The sequence below is a fragment of the Marmota flaviventris genome, chromosome 2, assembly GCF_047511675.1.
Source record: "Marmota flaviventris isolate mMarFla1 chromosome 2, mMarFla1.hap1, whole genome shotgun sequence".
Taxonomy (NCBI): Eukaryota; Metazoa; Chordata; class Mammalia; order Rodentia; family Sciuridae; genus Marmota; species Marmota flaviventris.
In genome coordinates this window covers 61,749,204-61,774,740 of record NC_092499.1, presented here as the reverse complement: position 1 = coordinate 61,774,740, position 25,537 = coordinate 61,749,204, and the positions used below count along the sequence as shown (strand labels likewise).

Here is a 25,537-nt window from a genome sequence, read left to right as displayed (position 1 = left end):
TTACTTTGCAGAAGTTGAAATTGAAGCCCTGATTCTCTGGTGTCAGCATCTTCCACAACAGGCATATTGAGACTGTCCATGATTCGAGAGACAGGGAAAAAAAAAAAGTGGGTTGTAAAACTTTCCAGCTTTTCAGGAATTCCCACTAGACCACTCTTAACAAGCCAAACTACTGTACTAATGAACAAATCAAGTATGACAGGAAGTAAAAGTGCCAGGAACATCCACTTCTTCAAGACAAGCCAACTACACTCAAGTACCAAGAGAAGGATCGAAGTCACAGCCAATTATAGAGATGACAATTTGGTTAGCCACATTGTCTGCAGGTGGTAGGGTGTTCCGTAGCATAATCAATCCAGCCTCTCAATCATCTTTCTAAATATTTAAAACAGCAGAGCCTGGATAGTAACCTTGGTTGACGGATTCATACATTAAAAATACCTGAACAAAATGTACTTACCTCTACTCCTTGGGCATAATGCTCAGCCCATCTTTTACACTTCCCCTCTCCAGGATGTAAATGATCTGTATGTGGGGCCACTTTGGCCATCTGGCATTTTCTTGGACCCAGGTCTGATTAAAAGTAGACCAAGCCGGGCATAGTGGTGCACACTGGTAATCCCAGTGGGTCTGGGGTCTAAGACAGGAGGATTGCAAGTTTAAAGCTAGCCTCAGCAACTTAGCAAGGCCCTAAGCAATTCAGTGAGATGCCCCCCCATCTCTAAATAAAGTTAAAAAACAAAAAGGGCTGGGGATGTGATTCAGTGGTTAAATGCCCCTGGGTTCAATCCCAAAAAAAAGTAGACCAAAAGGTCAACAAATAGCACACACAAAAATCCAAGTGAATCCCATCTGATTCAAATGTATGATATGTCAAGATCATTGTACTTTCATGTGTAACTAAGTGACACAAATTTTAAAAAAATTTAAAAATCCAAGTGAAGCTGCATTCAGTGATGCACACCTGTAATCCTAGAAGCTCAGGAGGCTAAGGCAGGAGTATCACAAGTTCAAGGCTAGCCTCAGCAACTCAGCAAGGCCCTAAGCAACACAGTGAGACCTTGTCTCAAAATAAAAACATTAAAAAGGCCTGAGATGTAGCTCAGTGGCAAATGGTACAGGGTTAAATCCCCAGTACCAAAAAACCAAAAACAAACCCAAAACAACCAAATGAATAGATAAATTGGTTAGCTAAGATGCAGTCTGAATTTGAGTTTACATAACAGATCCCAAATCCTGTTTCAGGGGAGTGAAATCAATGTTTAAGGATGTGAAAAACATTTCTACCACTCATTTGTGAAGATCCTGAGCAAGCTACATAACTTCTAAGCCTATTTCTTCATCTGTGAAATGGAAAGAAAAATAGATCTTGCTTCACAGAGCTGGTAAGAGGACTAAATGAGGTAATGTATGTAAAAGTCTAACCAGAACCCTTTGGAAAATGCTAGTTACAGCCTTGGTGAATTTGGAAGTGATATATCAGCACAATAAACTCTGCTTTGAGACTGTGGATAATAGTATCTTTTTGCTATAACCACCAAATGGGTCTCACAGACACACACAACGGTAGTGAGTATAACTGACCCAGGGCTGTAGATAGCCTTGCTGTGTTTGCACAGAGGTCAAGTCTCCCTGGGGACACTCCACCAATGACAAGCAAAGAACCAGGGACTCCTCCCACTGCTGGCTTTGGCTTCAGAACAACCCAGTGACCTTGCTGGATCCTCCAGGACTACAGGGCAGCCTGGGATATGACCCCCTGCCTTCCCCTCCTTCTCTTCTTCGCTCTGCATTAGCTTGCATCATGGTCTGCTGCTCTCCTGTTCTAAATTGGCTCGCTCCTCATGTCTCTCCCACAAACATTTGCCCTAATAAAACCTTTTCACATTGAAACCCTATTTAGCATCTGCTTCTGTAAGGACTCAAATTAACACATTTTACCTTGGTTCTTTTCTGACAGTGGGGAGCTTATGCTTGTCCTGTGAGGTTTGGACAGTTTGTTCAGCTATTCACAAATGCTGTTTCATTACAGAAGCCACAAGGAAGCAGTAGAGAAGAAACAGGAATAATACATGTCATTGTTAACAAGGCTGGTATAAACATGTGAACCACTTAAATCTGATGGTTTTTCAGGCACCCATAGTTTTTAGTGTTTCAGTCAGGGAAGAGGCTAAAGGAGAGGTTTTGGTGTTGTTTGGTTTGGTACCTGGCATTTAACCCAGGGCTGTTCCTACCACTGAGTTACATCCCCAGAACTTCCTTCCTTCCTTCCTTCCTTCCGTCCTCCCTCCCTCCCTCCCTCCCTCCCTTCCTTTCTTTCTTTCTTTCTTTGACAGTGTCTGGTTAAGTTGTCAAGGCTAGCATCAGACTTGCAATCCTCCTGCCTCAGCCTACTGATTCATTGGGGTTATAGGCATGTGCCCCAGCACCCAGTTTAAAGGAGAGGTTTTTAAAGATATTGATCTTATTGTTCAAGTAACTTAACTTCTTGAGGCCTCAGGTTTCTGTACTAGTATAGAAGGATCAGATGTTGGACTTTGAAGGGACCTCAGTGACCATCAATCTCCTGGTTTCTCAAACTTCAATTATAGATGCACCATTTTTTTTTTTGCCCCAGTCATGTACCACCCAATCTATATGATTTTTCTAGAAACAAGTTCATTTTAACTGAAAATTTGAAAAATAAGGCTCATATTGGAACAAAAATTGGAAAAGTATCACTCATAATAATTAGAATACAATTTATTGAATTCTAATTAGATACTAAAACCTAGAATTAAAAAAAAAGAAGAGTCTACCTTCTGTTTAAAATGCAGATTAACAAATGCTAATACCAAAGACTTTTCAGAAAACCTAAAGGAAATGAGAAGGGAATAACTATTAGGCAGTTGATTTAGTGTCTGGAAGACTGACTCTACTAGTACCCCAAGTCATCTGGTGCTTTTATATCCCCTTTAACACAGGATGATACCCCAGTTTCCCTCCCCACATTCTACAGTTTGAACTTCTAATTTGATGGTTAGAACATTTGACAGTTTTTTCCACAGAGAGATGTTCAATTCAGGAGAGTGGGCTCACTGGCTGGATGCGGAATCAAAAAAACAGTATGTGCATTAGTTCATCATTAACCTGGACTTCCAACAAGAATTCACTACATCTAAATACACAGGAGGCTAGGATGTACCTACTTGAAATAGGCTTAAGCAAAACTAAGAAACAATAAGTTTGCTTTGGTGTCTTCCCTCTCTTCTTTTGTATCCTACTTTCTCACTCCCCATCCAAGTGCTCAGACTTTATTTTGCCTTCTGCTGCTTAGAGACCTCCATGTGAGTAATATCTACTGACACTTAGCCTTTTACCTTATTTTCCATCCAGCTATTAGACCTGACTGACGTATTTCACAATGTGTGAATGACCCAAAACTGGCATAATGCTGTGACTATTCTGTGGGTATTCAAAGATGATTAAAAAAAAAAAAAAAAAAAAAAACTTTCAACAAAAGAATTTCTTTTTCCTTCAGGCTCCCCTCACAGGACTTCACTCCACTCTCTTGATTCAGGACTCATCCAAATCCAAATCTCAACCTCAATTCTCCTACCAACTTTCCTCTGCTGATTGTCAATAGTGTAGGTATTGCATAAAGCCCACCTCAGCCTTAGTTCTGCCCCAAGGGCCAAAGTCTAAGCCCCGGAAGTAAGGAGGACCAGGAGTCTGGAAATGAGGCCAGACCTATGGGATTTAAACTTAGATTTTTATGGTGAGTTCGCATTAGTTCAAAATAATCAATTTTGGCTAAAAACCCTCTGACATCCTAAAATCCCATGTGTTTTGTTTACCTTTGCCAAGGTGTAAACACACACACACACACACACACACACACACACACACACCACAAATACCACTGGAGCTGAAGGTGAACAGAGCAAAGATCAGCCTGCCCTGTAGATTGCCACAGACCAGTTTGTTTTATGTGACTAAGGCAACTGGCCCAATGAGCGATCATTCATTTTCCACACACATTCCCTCCTCTTTTCTCTCCGCCCTCTCCTTCAGTTCAAACATAATGTAAATCGACTGGCACACAGTCAATCTGAAGCATAGATTCCTGGATTCACTGATTCTTACTGACCCATCTCTACAGAATGTGGTAAGGTGCTAGGGGCAGGTCAAGACCGGTTCTAGGAGACCAGAAACCCGAGTCTCTGAGTCCTCAAAAACTAAGAACAACTGGGGCACGCTGACGATCCACCGTGAGGCGACGCGAAGGAATGGGAAGGGAGGTGGGACAACCTGGAGTTATAGCAAGATCCCAGGTGGGAGATAATAATAATCGCACTGCAAACGTAGATCAGTAAACGACAGTTTGCCAACAAGGTGTTTTCTCACCAACCACGTCCTGGCGGCGCTGGGACCTGTGGCAGGGAGCCAGAACAAACCCTGCTTTCCCAAGTTTGGCAGATCCGGAAGGAAGCCTCCGAGCGCTACGTGACCTGCACACGGTCCCTGTAAACAGCCCAGAGCCTCGGCCGGGTCCCCGGCCCACGCCCACCCCCCCTCCCTCCGCGGTTCCTCTCGGGCTGCGCCCGGCGCCTAGGGGTGGACAGGAGCCGCAACCCTCGGGGAGCGCGGAGGGCGGTGCCGCGCCGAGGGGCGGACCCCAAACTTTTCTGCTCCTCAAAAGCAGCGGCCAGCGCGGCGGCCCCGCCCCTGTCCCGCCGCCAGCTGCCTCCTGCCTCAGGTCCAGCTCTTGAGCCGCCGCCGCCCGCAGCAATGGCTAAGCCCCTGACAGACCAGGAGAAGAGGCGGCAGATCAGCATCCGCGGCATCGTGGGCGTGGAGAACGTGGCCGAGCTCAAGAAGGGCTTCAACCGACACCTGCACTTCACGCTCGTCAAGGACCGCAATGTGGCCACCCCTCGCGACTACTTCTTCGCGCTGGCTCACACAGTGCGCGACCACTTGGTGGGGCGCTGGATCCGCACGCAGCAGTACTACTATGAGAAGTGCCCCAAGGTAGGGAGGGCGGGCTGGCAGGGGGTCTCCTAGCCTACTCCCCGCCCCGGCCGTGGAGGTGGGTAGGATCTGCAGCCATACCCCCAGCGTGTTTTCCCTGCGCGCCTTGCCCTTGCCCCGGAGTCCGGGGAAGACGTGTCTGAGCTGTGGGTGGACAGACCAGGAAACGTATACCACCACCCCACCGGCACCCCAATCGCGTCTCTGCGGCGCTGCCCACCAGCGCCCCACCCGAACCCCTACACTGTCCGACCCTGGGCCCGCTGGGTAAGCAAATGCCTAGGCAATCTCTTGTCCACAAACTTTTTTGGAGCATCTACAGCAAGCATTTGAATTAAGAGGTAACTGGCGCCTCTTGTCCGGGCTGCCAAGAACAATTTATGCCCCTGACTTTCAGCCCTGAATAAAACAGACAAAAGCCCTGCCTTGGCCGAGCTTAGTGTCTAGGGAAGACACACAAATATAGAGTTCCTTCAAATAGTTTTAAGTTCCAGGTTTCTCCAAGAGAATGCGTAACTGTGGTGCAGAGGGAAGGGTAGGGGTCCTGCCCCAGTTCTGATGAGTAGGGCGTGAAGCTCCTGGACTTCCTCCTAGAGAAATACCCCACGTAAGACCTCCTAGAGAAATGTCTGCTACCCGCTGGAGACCTACCCTAGAGCTGCAGGAAAGCTCTTCAGGGGTTTAACTCATCCACTTCGTGGAGGCTGGAATGGAGAGTCCCTTAGCATGCTTTGAGCCCACTCTCTCTTCCTGAGAATCTGGGAAGGGGACAAGAGATGGGTGGGTAGAATTGAGGGTGCGGGGAGGACAGGGTAGAGAGAGGGAGAGATACTATGTGCAGAGTAAGAGTGAGAGACAGCCGCTGACAGCTGTAAGGAGGGTGTGTTTGAGTTCATCTTGGAAGATGAAACTGGAAAAGCTGGTTAGAGTAAATGGGAAAGGGCGAAAGATTGGGATACATCCTGGAGACAATGAGAAAAATATGTAAATATTTATTAGGATCTTTTAATATGTAAAAGTGTGAAGAAAAAGTGATCCATAATCCCAGTGCCCCAAAACAATAGAAATGTTTAAGAGAGAGAGAGAGAGAGAGAGAGAGAGAGATTCTAATAGTAAGAAGTTACAGCTGTAACAACACTTTCAGATAGCCACTGCTCACCCCAGATGCCTGGCCAACCACCCAAATATATCAAAATGCTAACATGTGTTCTTATAAATGTAAATGTATCCTTAGAAAACATTTTGTGTATACATTTATTTACTTTCTTTTCTATTTACACAAAAGGGATGTTACTACATATACCATACTGTCCCTTGCATTAAAATGATTGTTAAAATTTTTAAGCTGAAGAGTGGCATAATGAGCGCTTTTTTTTTTCCTCCTATAAAGTCCTGCGTATTTCCCCTCCAGAGGCTTATCTGGTATTTTATAGGTTTCCCTGGTTCTTTGGCTAGTTCATTGTGTGGGCTCTCCTTTCCTACTTGAGTGAAAGTATAAGGCAGGTATTCTGATCCACTGAGGGTACAACAGTGAACATGATTCATTCCACAAGTGTTAACAAAGTGCCCATGACAGTCTTGTTTAACTAAACAGATGGCTCCTGCTCTTGTACAGTGTAGAGCCAGTATGTGTCCAAGCTTCTTTCCCATCTCCCTTGCTCTTTAGAATCTGTGCTAATGAATCATAAACCTGGATCTCTAAGTTCCTTTTCAAACTCCTTCCTACATTTCCTAAATCTCCTCCTCTCTCTCAAAATCAACATGTTAAAAACTCAAATCATATTCCTCCTAATCCTGCCCTATCCTCTGTGTTTCTAGTTTTAATGGCATTTTCATCTTGACAGTAACCCAGACACTAAAATTTAGCTTTACCTTTGACTTCCTGCTGTATTTACCATTCAATGGGTTACCAAAATCTGTTGATACCTGAAGATTCCCTGGAAATTACCCTCTTACCCACTCTCTTCCATTCTCACTTGCTGGCTAGTTGAGGCCCTGGCTACAGCTCTGTTGCAGTGGACCTCTAAGTGGTGACCTTGATTCTCAGAAGTGCCACAGCTGGCAGCATGGGGCTGGCTATGGCTAGTAGACGTATTTTGTTTGGCCAACAAGATGTCTTCACCAGTTTAAATTCAGTGCCTTGGGCCAGAACTCTTGCACACACCAGTTCATTGCCTAGTATGTCACATCATTTTATGTGACCCTCATTTATTTTCTCTGAATGGTTTCTGCAGGCATTTGAATTTGCAGTCCCACTACTCCATGCCTTGTAGTTCTGCTAATCTTCCTAAAGTAACACATCTTGCCCTCTGCTCAGTTACCATGGGCTTCCATAGCCAGCCACAATACTTAAGTTTTTAAAACCCTTTCTCCATCTGGGTGAATTTGTTTCTCCTAGCTCATCTTGTGTTACCCGCCAGTGCCTACCTTAATGTTCCACCAAACTCCGCTTCTGGGCCTCTGCTCACTCTATGCCCTTTACTTGGAAGCCCTTCCCACCATGTCTATGTTTCATTCTTGACTTTCCTTCAAGTCTCAGTTTTGTTACCACCTGTTCCACATGTCTTCCCAGAAGTACCAGTTCCTCTGATTAATTCTGGGAATAAAATATAAAAATACAGGGCTGGGGATGTGGCTCAAGTGGTAGCGCGCTGGCCTGGCATGCACGAGGCACTGGGTTCAATTCTCAGTGCCACATAAAAATAAATAAAGATATTGTATCCATCTAAAAAAACAAAAAAAAATTAAAAAATGTATTTTATATATATATATAGATAGATAGATAGATAGATAGATAGATACTTCAAAACTCTGGTTATTGTTAGGTCTTCTTTATCTTTGCAAGCCTTTTAAAAATGTTCATTTTTTTGTGTACTATACATAAAATATTAGTAATAGTGACACATGCATATATTTTATAAAGTATATTGGAAATGCTCAAATATTTTGCTATTAGGCAATAATAGTTCTTTTTCAAAGTCCTTCCTACACTTCCAAATGCTTTGTAAACATACCTAAATCTCTTTTTTTTTTAATTTTTTATTGGTTGTTCAAAACATTACAAAATTCTTGACATATCATATTTCATACATTAGATTCAAGTGGGTTATGAACTCCCATTTTTACCCCAAATACAGATTGCAGAATCACATCGGTTACACATCCACATTTTTACATAATGCCATATTAGTAACTGTTGTATTCTACTACCTTTCCTATCCTCTACTATCCCCCCTCCCCTCCCCTCCCATCTTCTCTCTCTACCCCATCTACTGTAATTCATTTCTCTCCTTGTTTTTTTTTCCCATTCCCCTCATAACCTCTTATATGTAATTTTGTATAACAATGAGGGTCTCCTTCCATTTCCATGCAATTTCCCTTTTCTCTCCCTTTCCCTCCCACCTCATGTCTCTGTTTAATGTTAATCTTTTCCTCCTGCTCTTCCTCCCTGCTCTGTTCTTAGTTGCTCTCATTATATCAAAGAAGACATTTGGCATTTGTTTTTTAGGGATTGGCTAGCTTCACTTAGCATAATCTGCTCTAGTGCCATCCATTTCCCTGAAAATTCCATGATTTTGTCATTTTTTAGTGCTGCGCAATACTCCATTGTGTATAAATGCCACATTTTTTTTTTATCCATTCATCTATTGAAGGGCATCTGGGTTGGTTCCACAGTCTAGCTATTGTGAATTGTGCTGCTATGAACATCGATGTGGCAGTATCCCTGTAGTACGCTCTTTTAAGGTCTTCAGGGAATAGTCTGAGAAGGGCAATAGCTGGGTCAAATGGTGGTTCCATTCCCAGCTTTCCCAGGAATCTCCATACTGCTTTCCAAATTGGCCGCACCAATTTGCAGTCCCACCAGCAATGTACAAGAGTACCCTTTTCCCCACATCCTCGCCAGCACTTGTTGTTTGACTTCATAATGGCTGCCAATCTTACTGGAGTGAGATGGTATCTTAGGGTGGTTTTGATTTGCATTTCTCTGACTGCTAGAGATGGTGAGCATTTTTTCATGTACTTGTTGATTGATTGTATGTCCTCCTCTGAGAAGTGTCTGTTCAGGTCCTTGGCCCATTTGTTGATTGGGTTATTTGTTATCTTATTGTTTAATTTTTTGAGTTCTTTGTATACTCTGGATATTAGGGCTCTATCTGAAGTGTGAGGAGTAAAAATTTGTTCCCATGATGTAGGCTCCCTATTTACCTCTCTTATTGTTTCCTAAATCTCTTTTTTCAAACTCAGAATGTTAAAAACTGATGATGACAGAGATCTATTTTTCAAGGTCATATATATATATATAATATATAAAAAATACATATAATATATATGTGTGTGTGTATTTTTTCCCTCAAATATTAGGTGAGGTTCAGAGGGGGTTCAGAAAAACTATTTTTGAGAATTAGGAAATTATCTAAAATTTCTGTCCTTATAATATCTCTCATGTAAGAAGGGACTCTCATTTACTGTGTTTAAACAACCTCTTTTTTTTAAGGAAGACCTAGAAATATCTTAGAATATTCTTAAGATTTTATATATTTTAATATATCTTCAGTCCATGCTAACTTGGAATCATTAAAAAAGGAAGGCAAAGACATTCAATATAAATGTAGCCATTATTCCTGGGGTGATGACCTCACAATTTCAAGTATTACATACATACTGTATTTATTAATAAGCTTTTTATAGATAACTTTAAACAAAATGGCAAAATATTGTGGTTATGTTATAGAGATAATGAAAATACATACGGAAGAATGAAAAAAGTCTGTGCTAATATTCCACAAGTGAGCATTGTGGCTTGAGATACAGTTTCCCCCTAACAGCCGTAGCATTGTGTGTAAGAACACCAGCCAGAGGTCTGAGTGGGCTCTGCCCGTTTGGCTTCAGTCTGCCCAGGAAAGGTGCCTTTTCCCAGTCCCACAAAGGCATCTGACAGGCTGGTGAGGCCTTAATAACAGCATGAGAGACATTCAAACAACCTGGATAAAAAATGAGGACCGAGTGTTAGAGGCCTCACTAAGGCAGGGATGCTTACTACCCATGTGAAGACAAAAATTCAGTTGTTTCACAAAATGAAAGAGTGAAACTTCTAAACTGATATTTTAAAATAATATTTTATTCATATGTGTGTCATTTATTGTTATGCAACATATTTATAATCCTGGACTCTATTGATAATTTTATATATTTTCCGATTGACCAAACACTTTTCTTTTTTGGTTCTTACAGAAATGAGAGAACACCTAAAATTTGAGTTGACTTTATATTGGTGCATTTACAGGTTTTTGTTGTTTTATACCTGATGGAGAAGAACATAACTGATAATGGAGAGTGGAATAAGATATTGTAAAAATGGATAATGAAATCACTCGTGGATTTTTTTTTCTTTTCCTAATTAGTAAACTATGTTTGTATGTAAAAGGCTTTAGGCATATCTGAACTTTGTACCTCTCACTTTTGACTCTGATATTATTTACCAGGCTTTTACCATGTCAAAAGCAAAACAGCTTCTAAGTCAATAGAGAAATTCCCTATTTCATCAAGAACAAATCTAATAAACCTTAGGTGTTTTTATTCAGAAGGAACTATTCCCAGTTCATAGACTTTCAAGATCAGTTTTAATTCTAAAATTGTAAAATTTCTTGCAATAACCAGAGAGAAATATTGTCTGGCCATAGAGTCTACGGAGTTGGTCCTTGTACGTCTTGCCAGTCCACCTGACCCTCGCCTTCAAAGGGAGTGCTGAGTCGTGGCAGTCTAACTTCTCTTTGTCTAAAGTGTGCTTTCTTTGTAAGATTCTTGAACAGGACAGGGGAAAACACAAAACATTAAATCCAAGTCGTTGGATGAATGAGCTTGCTTTTTCTCCACTCCCTGGGGATAAAAAATACTGAACACTTTGCTAAAATGGTATAAATGGTTTTCCCAAACCAATGTCAGGAATAATCTTAGGCATCTGATCTGATATGTGTCGCAGCTGTGTTAAAGTAGACCTACCTCCTCTTTTGTTTCTTCTTGGTGACCTAACATTTGACCTTGTGTTTGGATGGTTGGCCTAATAGTGGAAACATGACCTTTCCTTTCTTTATTTTAGAGAGTGTATTACCTCTCCCTGGAATTTTACATGGGCCGGACATTACAGAACACCATGATCAACCTTGGCCTGCAAAATGCCTGTGATGAGGCCATTTACCAGGTACTTTGTTCCCATCTCATTTCTCTCATCCTCTCCCTTTAAATTTCAAGTTCACTTCAAGAACTCTGAAAACATAGCACATATACTATCAAAAGAGGGGATGGTCATTACAAACTATTAGAAACAGACTTTAACTGGTGATCTCTGTCATAAAAGAAAGGACCAGAAAAAGAAGTTAGCGAACTAGTTATGATGCATGAGAATTTTTTTTTGCAATCAGTCTTTGACAGCATTCCTCCAAAAATTACATTTTAGAAATTAGCATCTGAACAAGCCTTTGAAAGTCTCTGCTATGTGAACTGCAAGTTTTACTTTGGTCTTGAGTCCGCTTTTAAGAACTGATCATAGTTTGACAGTTCTCAGTGTATAAAGGCAATTTAGAAAATGATAAGCTTTAAAATCCTTTTGTCTTACTGTTGCTTAATGATATGTAAAATGTCTTTCCTCCCTAAAGGAAAAGTCTGAGGTCTTAGCCCCAATGTACTAATTTGTTTTTATGAATATATTTAACTGTTTGTTTCCTGAGCCTCAGGCTTCAACCAAAAACAGGGTTGTTAACCTTTTCAATGTGGTGGAAATGAAGAATTTATATTCACAAAGTCAATTCTAAATGAGAGACTATTTGAACTCTTCCTTTCCCTTGAGGTGGGATTGTCACACTATGCAACCAGCTGTTTATCACTGAGGGCTTTGTGTGGGTTTAGAGCATTTCCTGTGAAGGAACCATTGCAATTTTCCTCCACTTCCCTTTTCCTTACTTCCCCTAATATTAGCTGAAAATAATATAGCTTTGCTTAAAACAAAAAAATTGCATTTTAGAAATTAGCATCTGAACAAGCCTTCGAAAGTCTCTGCTGTGTGAACTGCAAGTTTTGCTTTGGTCTTGAGTCCACTTTTTAAGAACTGATCACAATTTGACAGTTGGGGCGGGCACCATGGCACATGACTATAATTCCAGTGGCTTGGGAGGCTGAGACAGGAGGATCACAAATTCAAAGCCAACCTCAGGAACTCAGCAAGGCCCTAAGCAACTCAGGGAGACCATGTCTCTAAATAAAATTTAAAAAGGCTGAGGATGTAACTCATTGATTAAGCACCCCTGGGTTTAATCTCTGGTACCAAAAAATAAAACCAAGTGAAATGAAGTGCTCCTCAGCTTCTTGCTCAAGGTTTAGATCCTACTTTTATTTTTAGAATTTAAAAATCCTGAGTGCTAGCACTTACAGTTGGATTGCACAAGGATCCCAGTAGGCTCTGGTTACTAGGGATTAAATTCAAAATAGTGAAATGAAGCAAAATCATGCTTAACTCTTATAAGATTTAATGGTCAAGGTTTACATGAAAAAGCTCTTTGTGATATAAGAGTAGAGATCATGAAAACTGGAGCATTGTCTTCAAGCAGAGTTACATCTCAGGCCTGTATTCTCAATAAGTAAATTAGTTTTCCATCTTAAAAAATATCCAATTTCGTGATTGAATGACATTCAGAAAAGAACATCCTCATTTCACAACAGGCCATCCTTTAGCCAAGTTTGGGTTAGATTATCATCTAGTCAGCATAGAATGGGTCTTGCAACTTATCTGGCTATCAATTTCCTCATTGTAAAATTAGCAACCCACAGTGACCTAAAGGCTGCAGAACTCTGACAGGAGCCCACAGTGGTGCTAATAGACTCTGCCTGTGTGACTCCTCACACTTAGGGGCAGGAAGCCCATGGACAACCAGGTACCTTCATTCCAAGTTCACAGATGCTCCTTGACTTCCAGTAGCTTCTTATCTACTCCAGCAAGAAGTAGAAGATTTTATCTCCATCCACCTGGACTGCGGGACTGAGGCTTTCCTGGGAGCTGTCGGGCCTCCAGTCATCTCATTGCAGTGACTCACTGATTTGGGTTAACAGTTTTTGACCCTACTGAGTAAATATACTGTGGTCATGGGAAGATGATCTTCAGTCCATACTGAAAAGTCTTACCTTGCACCTTTTGCTCATGTTCAAATTCCTACAGTCCAGCAAATGTCAGCTTGGTACTGGACTATTTCTGAGGTTTTAACCCTACCCTATACACACACACACACACACACACACACACACATATAATAATAATAATAATAGTTAACATTTATTGAGAAATATCTGTCCAGGAATATGTTTTGCATAATCTCTTAATTTTCAACAACTCTAAATGTGGCATATATTTTTTTATCACCCACCTTATTAAAATAAGAGAGTGCAATGCATAAAAAGATTTAGTAACTTACCCAGGGTCACCAGTAAGGAAGTAGCAGAGTCTGTGACAGTCATCTAGAGTCCATGTTCTCCTCCATGATGTTGCTGTACCATATCGTACCATTGGCATTTGCAGTTGCCAGTGTCTGCAGTGGGCATCTGATGCCAGAATGAGCTGTGAGGGAAATGAAACTGGTTCAAGTACACAAATACACCTGGGTACCTGACCCAAATGGCCTATATTTGTATCCACATCCGGTATTATTTTCCTTTCATTGTCAGCTTGGATTGGATATGGAGGAGTTAGAAGAGATTGAAGAAGATGCTGGACTTGGCAATGGTGGTCTTGGGAGGCTTGCTGGTAAGTGACACTGGGAATGTATCATCTTGTCTGGCCAATTGATGTTTCCTCAGATGCCATGCACAACCACACTTAAAAGCAGCAGACAGGCTTCCTAGAAGTGCAAAGTATGCTCTATCGTAAATGAATTTGTTCTTGAGTTTTCACTGTGGCTGAATTGAATCCAGACAATTTCCAGCAGAGAAAGGAAGTTGAACAAAACAGACATTGCTCAAAACCTGTGAGGTGTTGCTTAAAACCCCACAGTTAACCAGATCCTCCCTGTGCACTTAAGTGTTTCCAAACTGTCTCTTTTATTTCACTGCTGTGTTCACAGCAGCTCAACTCACATATTTGTGTGGTGTGACCTAAGTTGTAAGGGCATTACTAGGCTTCCTGGGCTGTAGGAAGACCAGCAGTGCCAATGGAAAGTGCATTTAACAATGAGAACTTAAATGACTTCACTTTTTCAGCCGACTGGTAAGGTCAAAGAGTGAAGCGGCAAATGAGGCTGAGTAATTCTCATTACGTGATCTCATCTCTTACCTGACTGGAAAGGTTGGGACCCCATTGTGGTCAGGCTCTAAGGAGGAACTGGTCAGGACCCAGAAAAAGCCATATAGCCATAACCCAGAGAGAGAAGAAATGGAGTAGAGCCAGGCCACATGGGCACAGGGGCTGGACATGTTAAAATAACTTGAAGGCCTCAGTCATTGGCATTCATGGATCTCTGTTTTAGAGTTGACCTATGAACCTGTTTGATTTACATCTTTCTGTTTGTTTTACAGCTTTCAATGCTCTTTTCAGTTTTTAATTCCTATTGTACATTTCCTCATTCTCTGCATCAGTTCAAATTCCTGAGAGGGACAATCTGATTAGTGAAACCCCTGAGTTTGCACCCAACCACAAGATAAATCCCTATTCTGCCTGATGATTGGCTATTCTGGTTCAGATGCTGTGTCATTAGTTAATAGAAAACCTAGCAAAAAAAAAAAAATTATCCAACCAATAAGGCCGTGTGTTATCACAGAACAGGAACTGCAGAGGTTGAGCTATTTGAAGAAGGGTTTATTTAACATCACGATTATGTCAGGACTCTAGGTCTCTGTGGTTCTTTTACACTACCCTCTAAATCCCCACCCAACCCCCACCATGAAGCAAAAGATGGTGGCAGCAAGGAAAATCTTTCATAGTAGTTCCCTGCACCTTGTTAGTAACACTCAGTGGATTGAGTGTCAACGTATGCCCAAGCCAATGCCAGTCACTGATGAAGAAAATAAAATTACTAGGCCAATTAATCAAGGTTCATTTCCTAGTCCAGACTTCTTAGAACACATGGTCATATATATCCCAACAACAGTGAAATTCAGTAAGAAAGAGTCCTCCACAAAGATCTAGTTAGTAGTCAGGACATGGGTCACTTATAGGTTATACTCCCCTGGAGCTATCTTTTTAAGCAGGGGGACAATAGAAACAGCTTCCCTTAGAAAGGACAGTGTAGGTAACAATAATCTATATGTCTCAAGTAGGTAGCTTCCTTATCTGTTCTCAAACAAAATACCAGCATTTACACAGTGGTTATTTCTAGATGGTAAGGTAATAGGTGATATTTATTTTCCTCTTTATAAATTTTTATATTTTCTAACTTTTCTATGGTGTTATTTTTATAATTAGAAAAAAAATGTTATTTTAAAAAATCAATACCCATTATACAGCAGTCTCTGTGGTTTAAAATATAAAAGTGGTTTCTCATAGAAAACTGTTCTGAGGCTGTCTGTTTTGGGGAGAAAGCCTTGAAATTTACACTAAGCTTACTCTGTCCTTTGTGGTACTCTCTAACTTAGCCTGCTTCTTGGACTCCCTGGCAACCTTGGGACTTGCGGCCTATGGATATGGCATCCGATATGAATATGGAATCTTCAACCAGAAGATCCGAGATGGGTGGCAGGTATGGGAACAATTATTTTAAATTTTATTATTGAAGTACTTCATGACTTCTTGTGCTCTGGATATTTTATACTTTATAAAGCTTTACTAATTTCTCTGGCATTTTTGACAGCAATGAATACAGCCATTCTTCCCCTTTAGTATATAAGTTCCCTGAGAGTAGAGAGCTGTGGGTGTCACTCACCATCAGATCCACAGCACCTAGCACAGGGCCTGCTCTTACTCACTGACTCCATCACAGCCCTTAATCTCTTTGATTCTTAATTATCATCTATAAATTGAGAATAATAATAGTTCATCCATCTCAGAGTTATTGTGATGATTAAGAAAAATAACCTGAAAGAATCACTTAATGAGTGCCTACCCATAGTGACAGATCCTCAAATTGGAGTTATTTTTATCATTCTTGAGGGCAGGTTGGAGCTTTGGTGTTTGCTACATTGACATTGAGAGTGGGTTCTCAGAAGGGAGTTCTGAAAATATTTATCACTTACTGCCTGAATGTGGACCACCTACAGCTTATGACATTCCACTCTGCAGCTTGCTTGACTACAAATCTCCTCTAGTTTTTGCATGTTTATTTGCTTATGGTACTGAGGATTGAACTCAAGGCCTTCTGCTTGCTAGGCAAATGCTCTACCACTGAGCTACATCCCCAGCCTCCCAGTAACACTTGATGGTAAGAAATATATTTCCATCTTGTAGGAGAGAAAACTTAGTCTCTAAAGAAGTGAAGTTACCCCAGATCATCAGCTGGAAAATATGCATATGTATTCCCAGATTTCCTGGTCCACATTCAGTATTATTGTCTATCTTCAGAGGTTTGCCCTCCTTAACACACCTTTTTTATAAGATAAAAAGCTAAATGTCTTGACTTTTTTAATAAGATGAAATCAGACAACCTTATTAACTGTTGCATCAAATAAATCTGGCACATATTATTTTGTATAATGTTACATAGAAATGTGCACAAGTCCATCCAGATGACTTTAGTTTTACTTTTGTATAACCAAGCCAGGTTCTTAGGTATTTGTTTCTTTTCTCTTTGTTAGCTCTTTGCATCTACAATCAGCCCCACTGTGGATAATTTTCCCTGATACTAAATGTGATTTTTTACTTTCTCTTCTTATCTTCATCTCATACATGCACACCATTGACAAAAATGTCTGGATTGTATTTCCAAAAGGACTGAGCTCTGAGCATCCCCATACTTGCAAGACTGAGTCCAATGGCAGAGTGCTAAGGGATTGGATAGGGGGACCAAGGCTGTTAACAAAAGCCAGAAGAAAAAAAGGGTCACCACTTTCCTCAGTCCCCTTCCCTAGTATCTGGATACTTTCTGGGTTGAGGAAGAAAGAAACTAAAAGATTCAGCCTGAAGACAGAATGAAAAAATACTCAGAAGGAGAATAATTAGAACATATTATAAAAGACATATTGTAAACAGAATTCCAAGTTTTGCTAAGGACCAGGGTTGTATATCTTCAGTAACCTCTAAATAAATCTTAAAAACTGGGAGCCAACATGGTATAGAAGAAAAGGTTGGGCCCCAATTTCTAATTCGAGACCTAATTCTGACTCATTACCTTTATAAGTCATGCTGCCTCCTTTATGTTACCTAACTTCTGTAAGCCTCAGTTTTTTTATCTGCAAAATGGAGATACCAACTTCATAGAATTAGTATAAAAATATATAGAATGTCTGGCACACAAACAAGCACTCAATAAAATGTTAATTCTGTCTAAGAAAAGGAGGATGATTTAATAAATTGTGGTATTCCACAAAATATTAATATAGCCCTTTCGGGGCATAGTGGCATACACCTGAAATCCCAGCAGCTCGGGAGACTGAGGCAGGGGAATCATGAGTTCAAAGCTAGCCTCAGCAAAACCAAGGTGCTATGGGGCAAGAGGTAAGAAAGATGGTGGAATGAAACTGACATCATTACTCAGCAAATAGATTTCAAAATTCTCCCTCACCTCCTGCAGGTGTATTTTCCTGCCAAATTTTATGAAACGTCTGTCATTATTAATCACCCTCCCTTTTAAATGGTCTTTATTTTGGGAAACCATCCCCTTTTCTACAGAACAAGGAAATGCATTTTCCAGTATCCTTAGAGAAAGTGGAGAGAAAGACCAAATAGCTTTTGCTAATCCAAATATTCCAAACCTAGCCTCACTAGCCATCACCACATCTTTAATTCTGACTTGAAATTCAATCCGGATATAATTTTTTAAGTGAAAATATAAATATATCACTCCATTAAAACACACACACACACACACACACACACATTTCCATTAAAAACAAAAAAAATCTGCCCCCAAAGCTGCTGCCTCTTCAAGAGCATGGTCACACCCACTTACAGGAACCCTGCAGTGGCAGATACACAGTAGGCTGAGCTGGAAAGTCTGTGAAGGGTGATAGACTTTTAATTTTTAAGTCTCTTCAAAGAAGATTTGCTGGGGGAACAAAACTATTCATTGTGAACCCTCCTGAGGAAAAGAGTTGCACTGATAAAATTCTGGACTTACCAAGAATTCTAATGGGGATCACTGGAACCTTACTAGAAATAGTCTTCAGTAAAAAATAACTGGCCACTGGGAGGTGGGGTGGGAGAAGGTGAACCTCACATAAAAGTTAGCAGTCACACCACAGTTCCCAGTGGAAGGGTGCTCACTGTGTGTGTCTCAGGGTTGAGTCACAGTGTCTGTGAACCCCTCTCTTCTTAGAACCCTGCGCCAAGCCAGTTCCAGTCAGTTACACACGGTTCAGTTTACCCAGCAAGCTTCCAGTTATCATTGTGGAATTCTTGGAGTTCCCCAGAAATATTCTCAATATTCTTTTTATATATCTTACTACAATTATTAACACATACTAATTGTACAGATTAATGGGTCTCATTGTGCTATTTCTACAAAGGTGTTCATAGTGCAATGATCACATCCATCTTTTCTTCTTAGGGAGAGGGTGGGTCCTGTCAAAGAGGATAAGTACAGTATGTCCTTCTGCCCTCCAGTTTTATTTTATTTTCTTGGACAACTAAGAAAGACCCTGTCTCAAAATAAAAATAAAAGGGGCTGGGGATGTGGCTTAGCAGCAGAGCACCAGTGGATTCAACCCCTGCATTAGAGGGGAAAAAAGTGTTTCCTCAAAGAGCAAATATAGCCGGGACTTCACAGGAACTGCAGGGGAGTGGGCCCAGCAGGGGTCGTGCAGAGCCAGCCTCTGCACAGCCTGTGATCCTGATGCCTTTCTCAGCAGAAGAGGTGGTGTCAGTTCTCCCACACACAGGACTTGGCAGAGGAAAACCTGCTGTTTCATCTTCCTCCTGCCTCACACAGTCCCTTCAGGAGCTTTCCACAGCAGCCCTGAGTGCTGAAATGAGGTAAATGGGCTACTTTCTATTCCGTGACAGGAAGCAGTGTTCACATTGACCAGTATTTTATAACCCCAAACCTGCCCTTACAGCATAAAGGATTTTGCAAGCCAAGATGTTTCCCTACTTTGTTGATATTGTCATCTGCTTATTGGAGAGTTTCTAACTAATGAACTGGACAAGAAGCTTGTCCAGTCCATTAGTTAGAAAACTTTGTTAAAATTTTATTTTATTTTTTTGTTTGTTCTCTTTAGCACTGGGATAATGGAGTTTAGTTTTGGATTCTGTAGCACAGAATTAATTATTAGCTTTGTAGCACCTTGTAGCTCCAGGCTGCTCTTTGGATAGACTAGGGACCAGCAGCATCAGGAGCTTGTTAAAATATTGGATTTCAGACCCCCTCTCAGACCTGCTGAGAATCTGCATTCTAACAAGATGTGATTTGACAGTTTGTCCAAATCTACCTCCAGCCTTTCTGGGCTTTTTTTTCCTTCTATCCTTAGCTGCGTCCAGCAGGTTTCAAACTCCCAGCTCTTCTACCTGAAGATGTTGTCTGTGAGTTCCCTTTCTGTGTGTCATCATTTCTTGATATAAAGTCATGAACTATGTTTCAAAAAAGTGAATGTGTATTTACTTGCCTGGCTCTTGACATTAATGTTTTGCCTCATATCCCAAAAGACAATGGCTATGTTTATTTCTCTCTCTACACTGTGACTGGTCAGGCTTCACATGGAGGGATCATGGGGTATCCAGCATTGTGTCATAATTTCCTAAGTAATATCTTTTAAAACAAAGATGAGTGGTCTAAGAGGTGACAGTGAGGAATCAAATAGGTAAAATGACCATATTTGGAATTGTTATAGGGCAAGGGCCTGCCACAGAGTTGTGGCAGCCAGAGCAGTCCTTTCTCATTGGTCTTTGCAATCATGCCAAAAAGATTTTAGACATGTCACTCAGAGAAGCAGGCATGAGCTTATTAGAAGAGATAGAAGAGGGAAAAGGGGACATTCTCAAAGGAGAAGGTGGGTCCTGTCAAAGAGGATAAGTACAGTATGCCCTTCTGCCCTCCAGTTTTATTGGGGGTCCCAGGGAAGTTTCCAGAGAGTCCCACAGAACCATCTCCTGATTTTTGACTGACAGCAAAATGATATCAGACTTACAAGACCCCACTGTGCATGACAATTCTAGGTCACTTTGACCCATGATGACTTGTTCTAAATGAACTTGTTCTTATATAGTTTATGGTTGGGGGTGGGGGGGGTACCTTTATCTCTCTGAGTTCTGGAACCTGATCTGTAGTCCCCCACTCCAGGGTAACTTATGTTCTTCTTATCAGCATTTCAGGCCTGCACTTCTCCTGCAGATAACTGGTTGTTTGCTAAGGAATGTAGCATATCCTACTGACTTAAGCTAGGCAGGCAGGGCTCCAGGTAAATTGCCACCTTTTGTTTTTTTAAAGCATGTCAGAATCAACACAGAGGACCCAGTTTATAGAACTATTCCCCTTAACCTCATGCTCCTGTCACTCATATCTGTTATCTATCAGCATGATCTTATTGGCAATTACCTCTTTCTTGCCAGAACACAATTCCATTTTTTAATATATTTGTACTATTTCGTAAGTTTCATTTACACAGTTTACCTTAAAACTGTATCTCTCCAAATGCATGTGTGTGTGTTTGATGTTATTATTGTTCTTGCTTTGGTATGTTTGTTACAAACCAAAATTTGTTCACTATCCAGGATACTCTAAATAAAAACTATAGTTTAAAATTTTTATAAGAAATATTTTGTTATGTATTAGCATAAATACTTGGGGAAATGTTGTGATTGTCAATAAAATAAATTTTTACCTCTTAGTATATAACATTTTCAAAATGAACCTTAACATGTATCATTTTAAAAAATCACATAAGGATTAAGGTAAAAAAAACTCTATGAAATATAATGGTTTCTGTTTTCTGTTTTAAAAATACTTTATTTTAAAAATAAAACATTTTGTTCTTTAAGTAGCATTTCCTGATTCTGTATATTCTAAACTTGAGAATCTTGCAGGACCCATCAGGTTCATATATCCAAAGGTAAACATCCCTAGAGGTCTTCTCTGTTTAGTTCAAACTGGATAGTTGGCTCCACAGATATTTAGACAGAAGCTCTAGAGCACACAGACCTGAAGTCAATCTTAGCTCTACCATTTAGTCTCTGTGTGACCTCCAGCAATTATTTTCCTCATCCTTTAAAGGGGCGATCCATAGTTCCCTCCTTTGGGGTTGCTGTGAGGTTTAAATGCAATAATACATATGAAACATTTAGAGTAGTACTAGCAAGTATTGTTGTTTTGTGATATAAGACAAAAATGAATTGAGAGTGATAAATCCAAAATCTCTCCAAAACAATATTCTTTAGTCCTTTCAGCTGGAGACATTTTTATTGTGAAATAATGGAAGGACTGGGTCCATATCTCTTGAAAAATAAATTCTAAGCAGTTTCTTTTTTGCAGATAGAAGAGGCAGATGATTGGCTCAGGCATGGAAACCCTTGGGAGAAGGCCCGCCCTGAATTCATGCTGCCTGTACACTTCTATGGAAAAGTAGAGACCACCCCAACTGGGACCAAATGGATTGACACTCAGGTATTCTGGCCTCCTCGCTATGAACATTTTGTGTAAGGTAGAGTGGTAAGAAGTACCCACTGTAATATGCATGTGACATTGAGAGGAGTATGTTTTGTATTGAATGATAGAATGCATTTTTATAAACAAATCTGTTATTTCTCTTAGTGTTATCCATTCATTTTGGAGACAAGGGAAGTGACACCAAGAGAGAAGAAACTTTTCCAAGGTCAACTGATTTAGCAGGGTCATTTTGCAATCAGCTTTATCAGAAATCAGTCAGTTCTGTAATATCCATCCTGCTTAGTGCTCCAGTTTTATATGAAGTAGTTGTTGAGGCCAAAGAGGAATAAATTTATTCCTCACCCCACTGCCATATATATATTTACTTACAGTTTCTCCAAGATAAATATTTTAACACTTCAGGGTTTATTCGAAAGATTATCAAAGTTCTTATTCATTGAAAAGTCAGAAAAACAATGCAAACTATGCAAAGTGTACTGTGTTATTCTGTGACAGATCACTTCTAGAAAAGTAATGCTGGTATCAATTCAAGTGCATTTACTTGCTGGGCAAGCACTTTTCCTGTCACTAGATTTGACTATTGCACTATCACTGAACAATGGCACCCCCAGTGGTGGTTTGTGCTTTGTCATCTTCATACTTGCTGATGTAACCCCTATTAAGTACTGGACAGCCCCACCTAATCAATGGAGCATCACTTGAAATATTTGTTTAATAAGAAATGGTCTCAGGGGCTGGGGATATAGCTCATTTGGTAGAGTGCTTGCCTCAAATGCATAAGGTCTGGGTTCAATCCCCAGCACTGCAAAAAAAAAAAAAGAAAGAAAGAAAGAAAGAAAAAAAGTCTCAGGCTGAAAAGATCAACCACTGATCATTCTTCAAATACTTGAAGAAAATGGTAATGACCAACTAAATGGTGCTCTTATATATGAAAACTGGAAGTCAAAATCAATATTGTAATGCTAAATTTGGTTGATTTATGAATTATTTTTATGAGTAAATGCTTTATTTTACCTTAAAAGAGCCAAGATCATATTATATAGCTGATTTTTTTAAAATTATGATTTATTTTACTAATTCTTATAGAGCTGTTTGCAATTCAGAAAAATAAGACTTTTTTTAAAAAAGGTTTCTTGTCTGAATATGAATTTATTTAGCATGTAAGATGACACATTAAGAGCTATAATAAAAAGTATAATGGTATAGGTAATAAACTAATACTATTATTTGAAGGTAAGGTCCTATTTTGTTTTGTTTTTTCATTTCAGCTAAATAATAGACCAAAATCTAAGTTGCAATTGAATATATATATATATATATATATAGAGAGAGAGAGAGAGAGAGAGAGAGCTACAAACAAATCAGTAATTAATCCACTTAAAGATTTCACAAATGTATCTAATATGAAACTGTAATTGTGTTATGGAATTTGGTGCCTAAAACTTCACCAGTGGCTTTTATCAAAATGTATGGCTCACACATCAATCATGGAAGCATTCTATTTACACTATCAGTTCCACTGCGAGACAACTTGTATTTACAAAGCACCTTTAGATATTTTCATAAGCTATCCCACAATTCAATGAGAGAGTGTGTTTCTGTGCCCATAAAAGTAAGATTATGGAGCAAAGGTTAAACCAAGGAGCTGAGCTAGGTCATGCAAGGCTTCGTAGATGACAACCATCACCTGATCATCCCCGTGGTGGTAGCCAGTGAGTTCAGAGAGTATGAGGCCAGACACGCTCAGTGCACGCATGGGGTGGCTTCCAGGAAACTGAGCTGTTCATTTCGATCTTGTGTGTGTTTGAGTCCTCTGGGAGACCAGAGAGAATTAGAGGTACAAGTGATACATTGGAGGAATTCCTGTGATGGGTAAAGTGGGAAGGAGTGGGATGAGATGGGAAGTCTTCAGACCAAGGTGCCAGCTGTGAAAGAGAAGCAGGAGGAAGCAGGATGCTCAGGAAGAGCTCCAGGCTCTAGTGCCACTCTGAGCAACTGACTGGGCCCATGAGGCCTGGAGTCAAAAACTGTCCATTAGAAGAGTCACAGCTCTGGTGCTTCAGCCATGCTGGAGCTTCCTGGAGAAAGTGCACAGTTTCAGTGTGACCTCTTAGGGGGCAGGTTCTCTCTGAAGTTGTCTGAAAGGAGATTCAAGTGGTATATTTCAAGAGTCAGAAATACAAATCTTGTCTGAACCCAGACTCAGTCCCTCTCTGTGAATTTTCCTGATTGATCACAACTTGCTTTAAACATCCTCTGAGACCTTTATTTTTTAGTGGATGATATTCAAATAAGGGTGATATATAATTTTGAAGCCACAGTGATCGTGAAAGCATGACTGAATATATCTGGTTGATACTGGCCATAATGCTTCATTCATTCATAATTCAACAGGCAGTAGTAAAAAAGTGTGTGTTTAGGTTTCAACTCTGCCACTGATTGTGACCTTGGGTAAGTAGTTTCTCTCTCAGCTTTAGTCTCTTTGTGTCCAAAATGAGTAGGTTGCACCAAATGATGTCTAGCCTTCTCCAGTTCAATTATCCTGTCATTCTCCTTCCAGAGCTTGACTCTGACAAGGCAGGGTTTGGACATGAGTCATTTCTCACATAAATTTTAAATGCATTTAAAATGCATTTAAACATGGTTCATTTTCCTGTTCTCTATTACAATGACTGTCACAAAGATTGAGTGAGATTTTTCCAAAGCTCTCATCTTAGACCCAACTCAGCTAATTATCACCTGGCTTGGCAGATTGCTATAGGAACCACTAAAATAACTCTTCTATATGTAACTTCAAAAATGTAGCATAGCATTTTAAATATCATATGTAATGTTCTGTCTTCATGAAATGCCTGCTCCACTAATTTTCACCATGTTTGCAATCAGGTCAATGAGTAACCTGCACAAAACTTATCCTAATTTTTACCTTTGGGTACGTACAGATTCATGTTTGTCATTCTGCTTGCATGTTTATTATTATTGAGCAGCAGCTTGATCAGAAATATGAAAGATACGCCTTTCCTAATACTAATACCACAGTTAGCATTCTCCTGCATCTGTATCTGGGCAAGGGCACATGGAATATCAACACAGAAATGCTACAAAGAACCATCCACCTGAATGTTCCAGTTGGGGGAGGAATCACATGATCTCTACTACCCCATCCAGCCCTGGGACCCTCTTCTTGGTTTATACCTTACACAGTTTGAATTAATATAGGGCCAGGAATAGAATTCCATTGCAGTCTCTCAGTCCATTGTTAACCTATATTTGAGAAACAATAAGCAGCTGCATCTGTTCATTTCCACAGGTGGTCCTGGCCCTACCTTATGACACCCCTGTGCCTGGGTATATGAATAACACTGTCAACACCATGCGCCTCTGGTCTGCCCGCGCACCAAATGACTTCAACCTCAGAGACTGTGAGTACGGTTTCTGTTTAATCTTTTTGGTTGCTAGTCAGAACCAAATTGAGCTTGAGTTTCTGATCTGAAGTCTTCAGCAACTAAGCAAAAGTTTTATGGAGAGAGTAGGGAGGGAGGTTTTTAAAGCAATCCTTCAGTCTGGCCCTCAGACCTCACGTGAAGCCCAGAATGAAGGGTTGCTGAGATCCTTTTGGATTTTTGGGCATCTAAGGAATCACACATGGCATGACATTAAGTGAGATCAAGGCTGGCTTGTCTATTTATTGTTTTTCTGACATTCCCCTCAGTTAATGTTGGAGACTACATTCAAGCTGTGCTGGACCGAAATTTGGCTGAGAACATCTCCCGGGTGCTCTACCCCAATGATAATGT

The 25,537-nt window shown here is 40.4% G+C and overlaps 2 protein-coding genes and 1 non-coding gene across 8 annotated transcripts in view; 1 reads left to right on the top strand and 2 right to left on the bottom strand.

Annotated features, from left to right (window-relative positions):
* Abhd12b (abhydrolase domain containing 12B) overlaps positions 1-25,537 on the bottom strand; it is a 91,341-nt gene that overhangs the window by 6,533 nt on the left and 59,271 nt on the right. For 3 of the 6 annotated variants that reach the window (XR_011706609.1, XR_011706610.1, XR_011706611.1), the window contains exons 13-14: positions 13,473-13,615; positions 5-72 (exon numbers count right to left, since the gene is read on the bottom strand). Coding sequence is in view for 1 of the 6 variants with exons in the window: in XM_071607897.1 (XP_071463998.1) it covers positions 23,851-23,878 (28 nt within the window). In the remaining 5 variants the exon portion in view is untranslated. Of the gene's footprint in view, positions 1-4; positions 73-13,472; positions 13,616-23,092; positions 23,879-25,537 lie in introns of those variants that run through there. The other 3 variants (XM_071607897.1, XM_071607902.1, XM_071607901.1) reach the window with 2 other exon arrangements.
* The window catches only part of Pygl (glycogen phosphorylase L), a 35,475-nt gene continuing 14,632 nt past the window's right edge, over positions 4,695-25,537 (top strand). Inside the window, exons 1-7 of the mRNA XM_027929428.2 lie at positions 4,695-5,013; positions 11,111-11,212; positions 13,723-13,801; positions 15,625-15,728; positions 21,606-21,737; positions 25,051-25,162; positions 25,453-25,535. Of these exons, the coding sequence (XP_027785229.2) occupies positions 4,771-5,013; positions 11,111-11,212; positions 13,723-13,801; positions 15,625-15,728; positions 21,606-21,737; positions 25,051-25,162; positions 25,453-25,535 (855 nt within the window). The 5' untranslated portion in view covers positions 4,695-4,770. The remainder of the gene's footprint in view (positions 5,014-11,110; positions 11,213-13,722; positions 13,802-15,624; positions 15,729-21,605; positions 21,738-25,050; positions 25,163-25,452; positions 25,536-25,537) is intronic.
* On the bottom strand, positions 16,310-16,387 carry Trnaa-agc (transfer RNA alanine (anticodon AGC)). Its single transcript has one exon. It is a non-coding gene; the product is annotated as a tRNA-Ala (tRNA).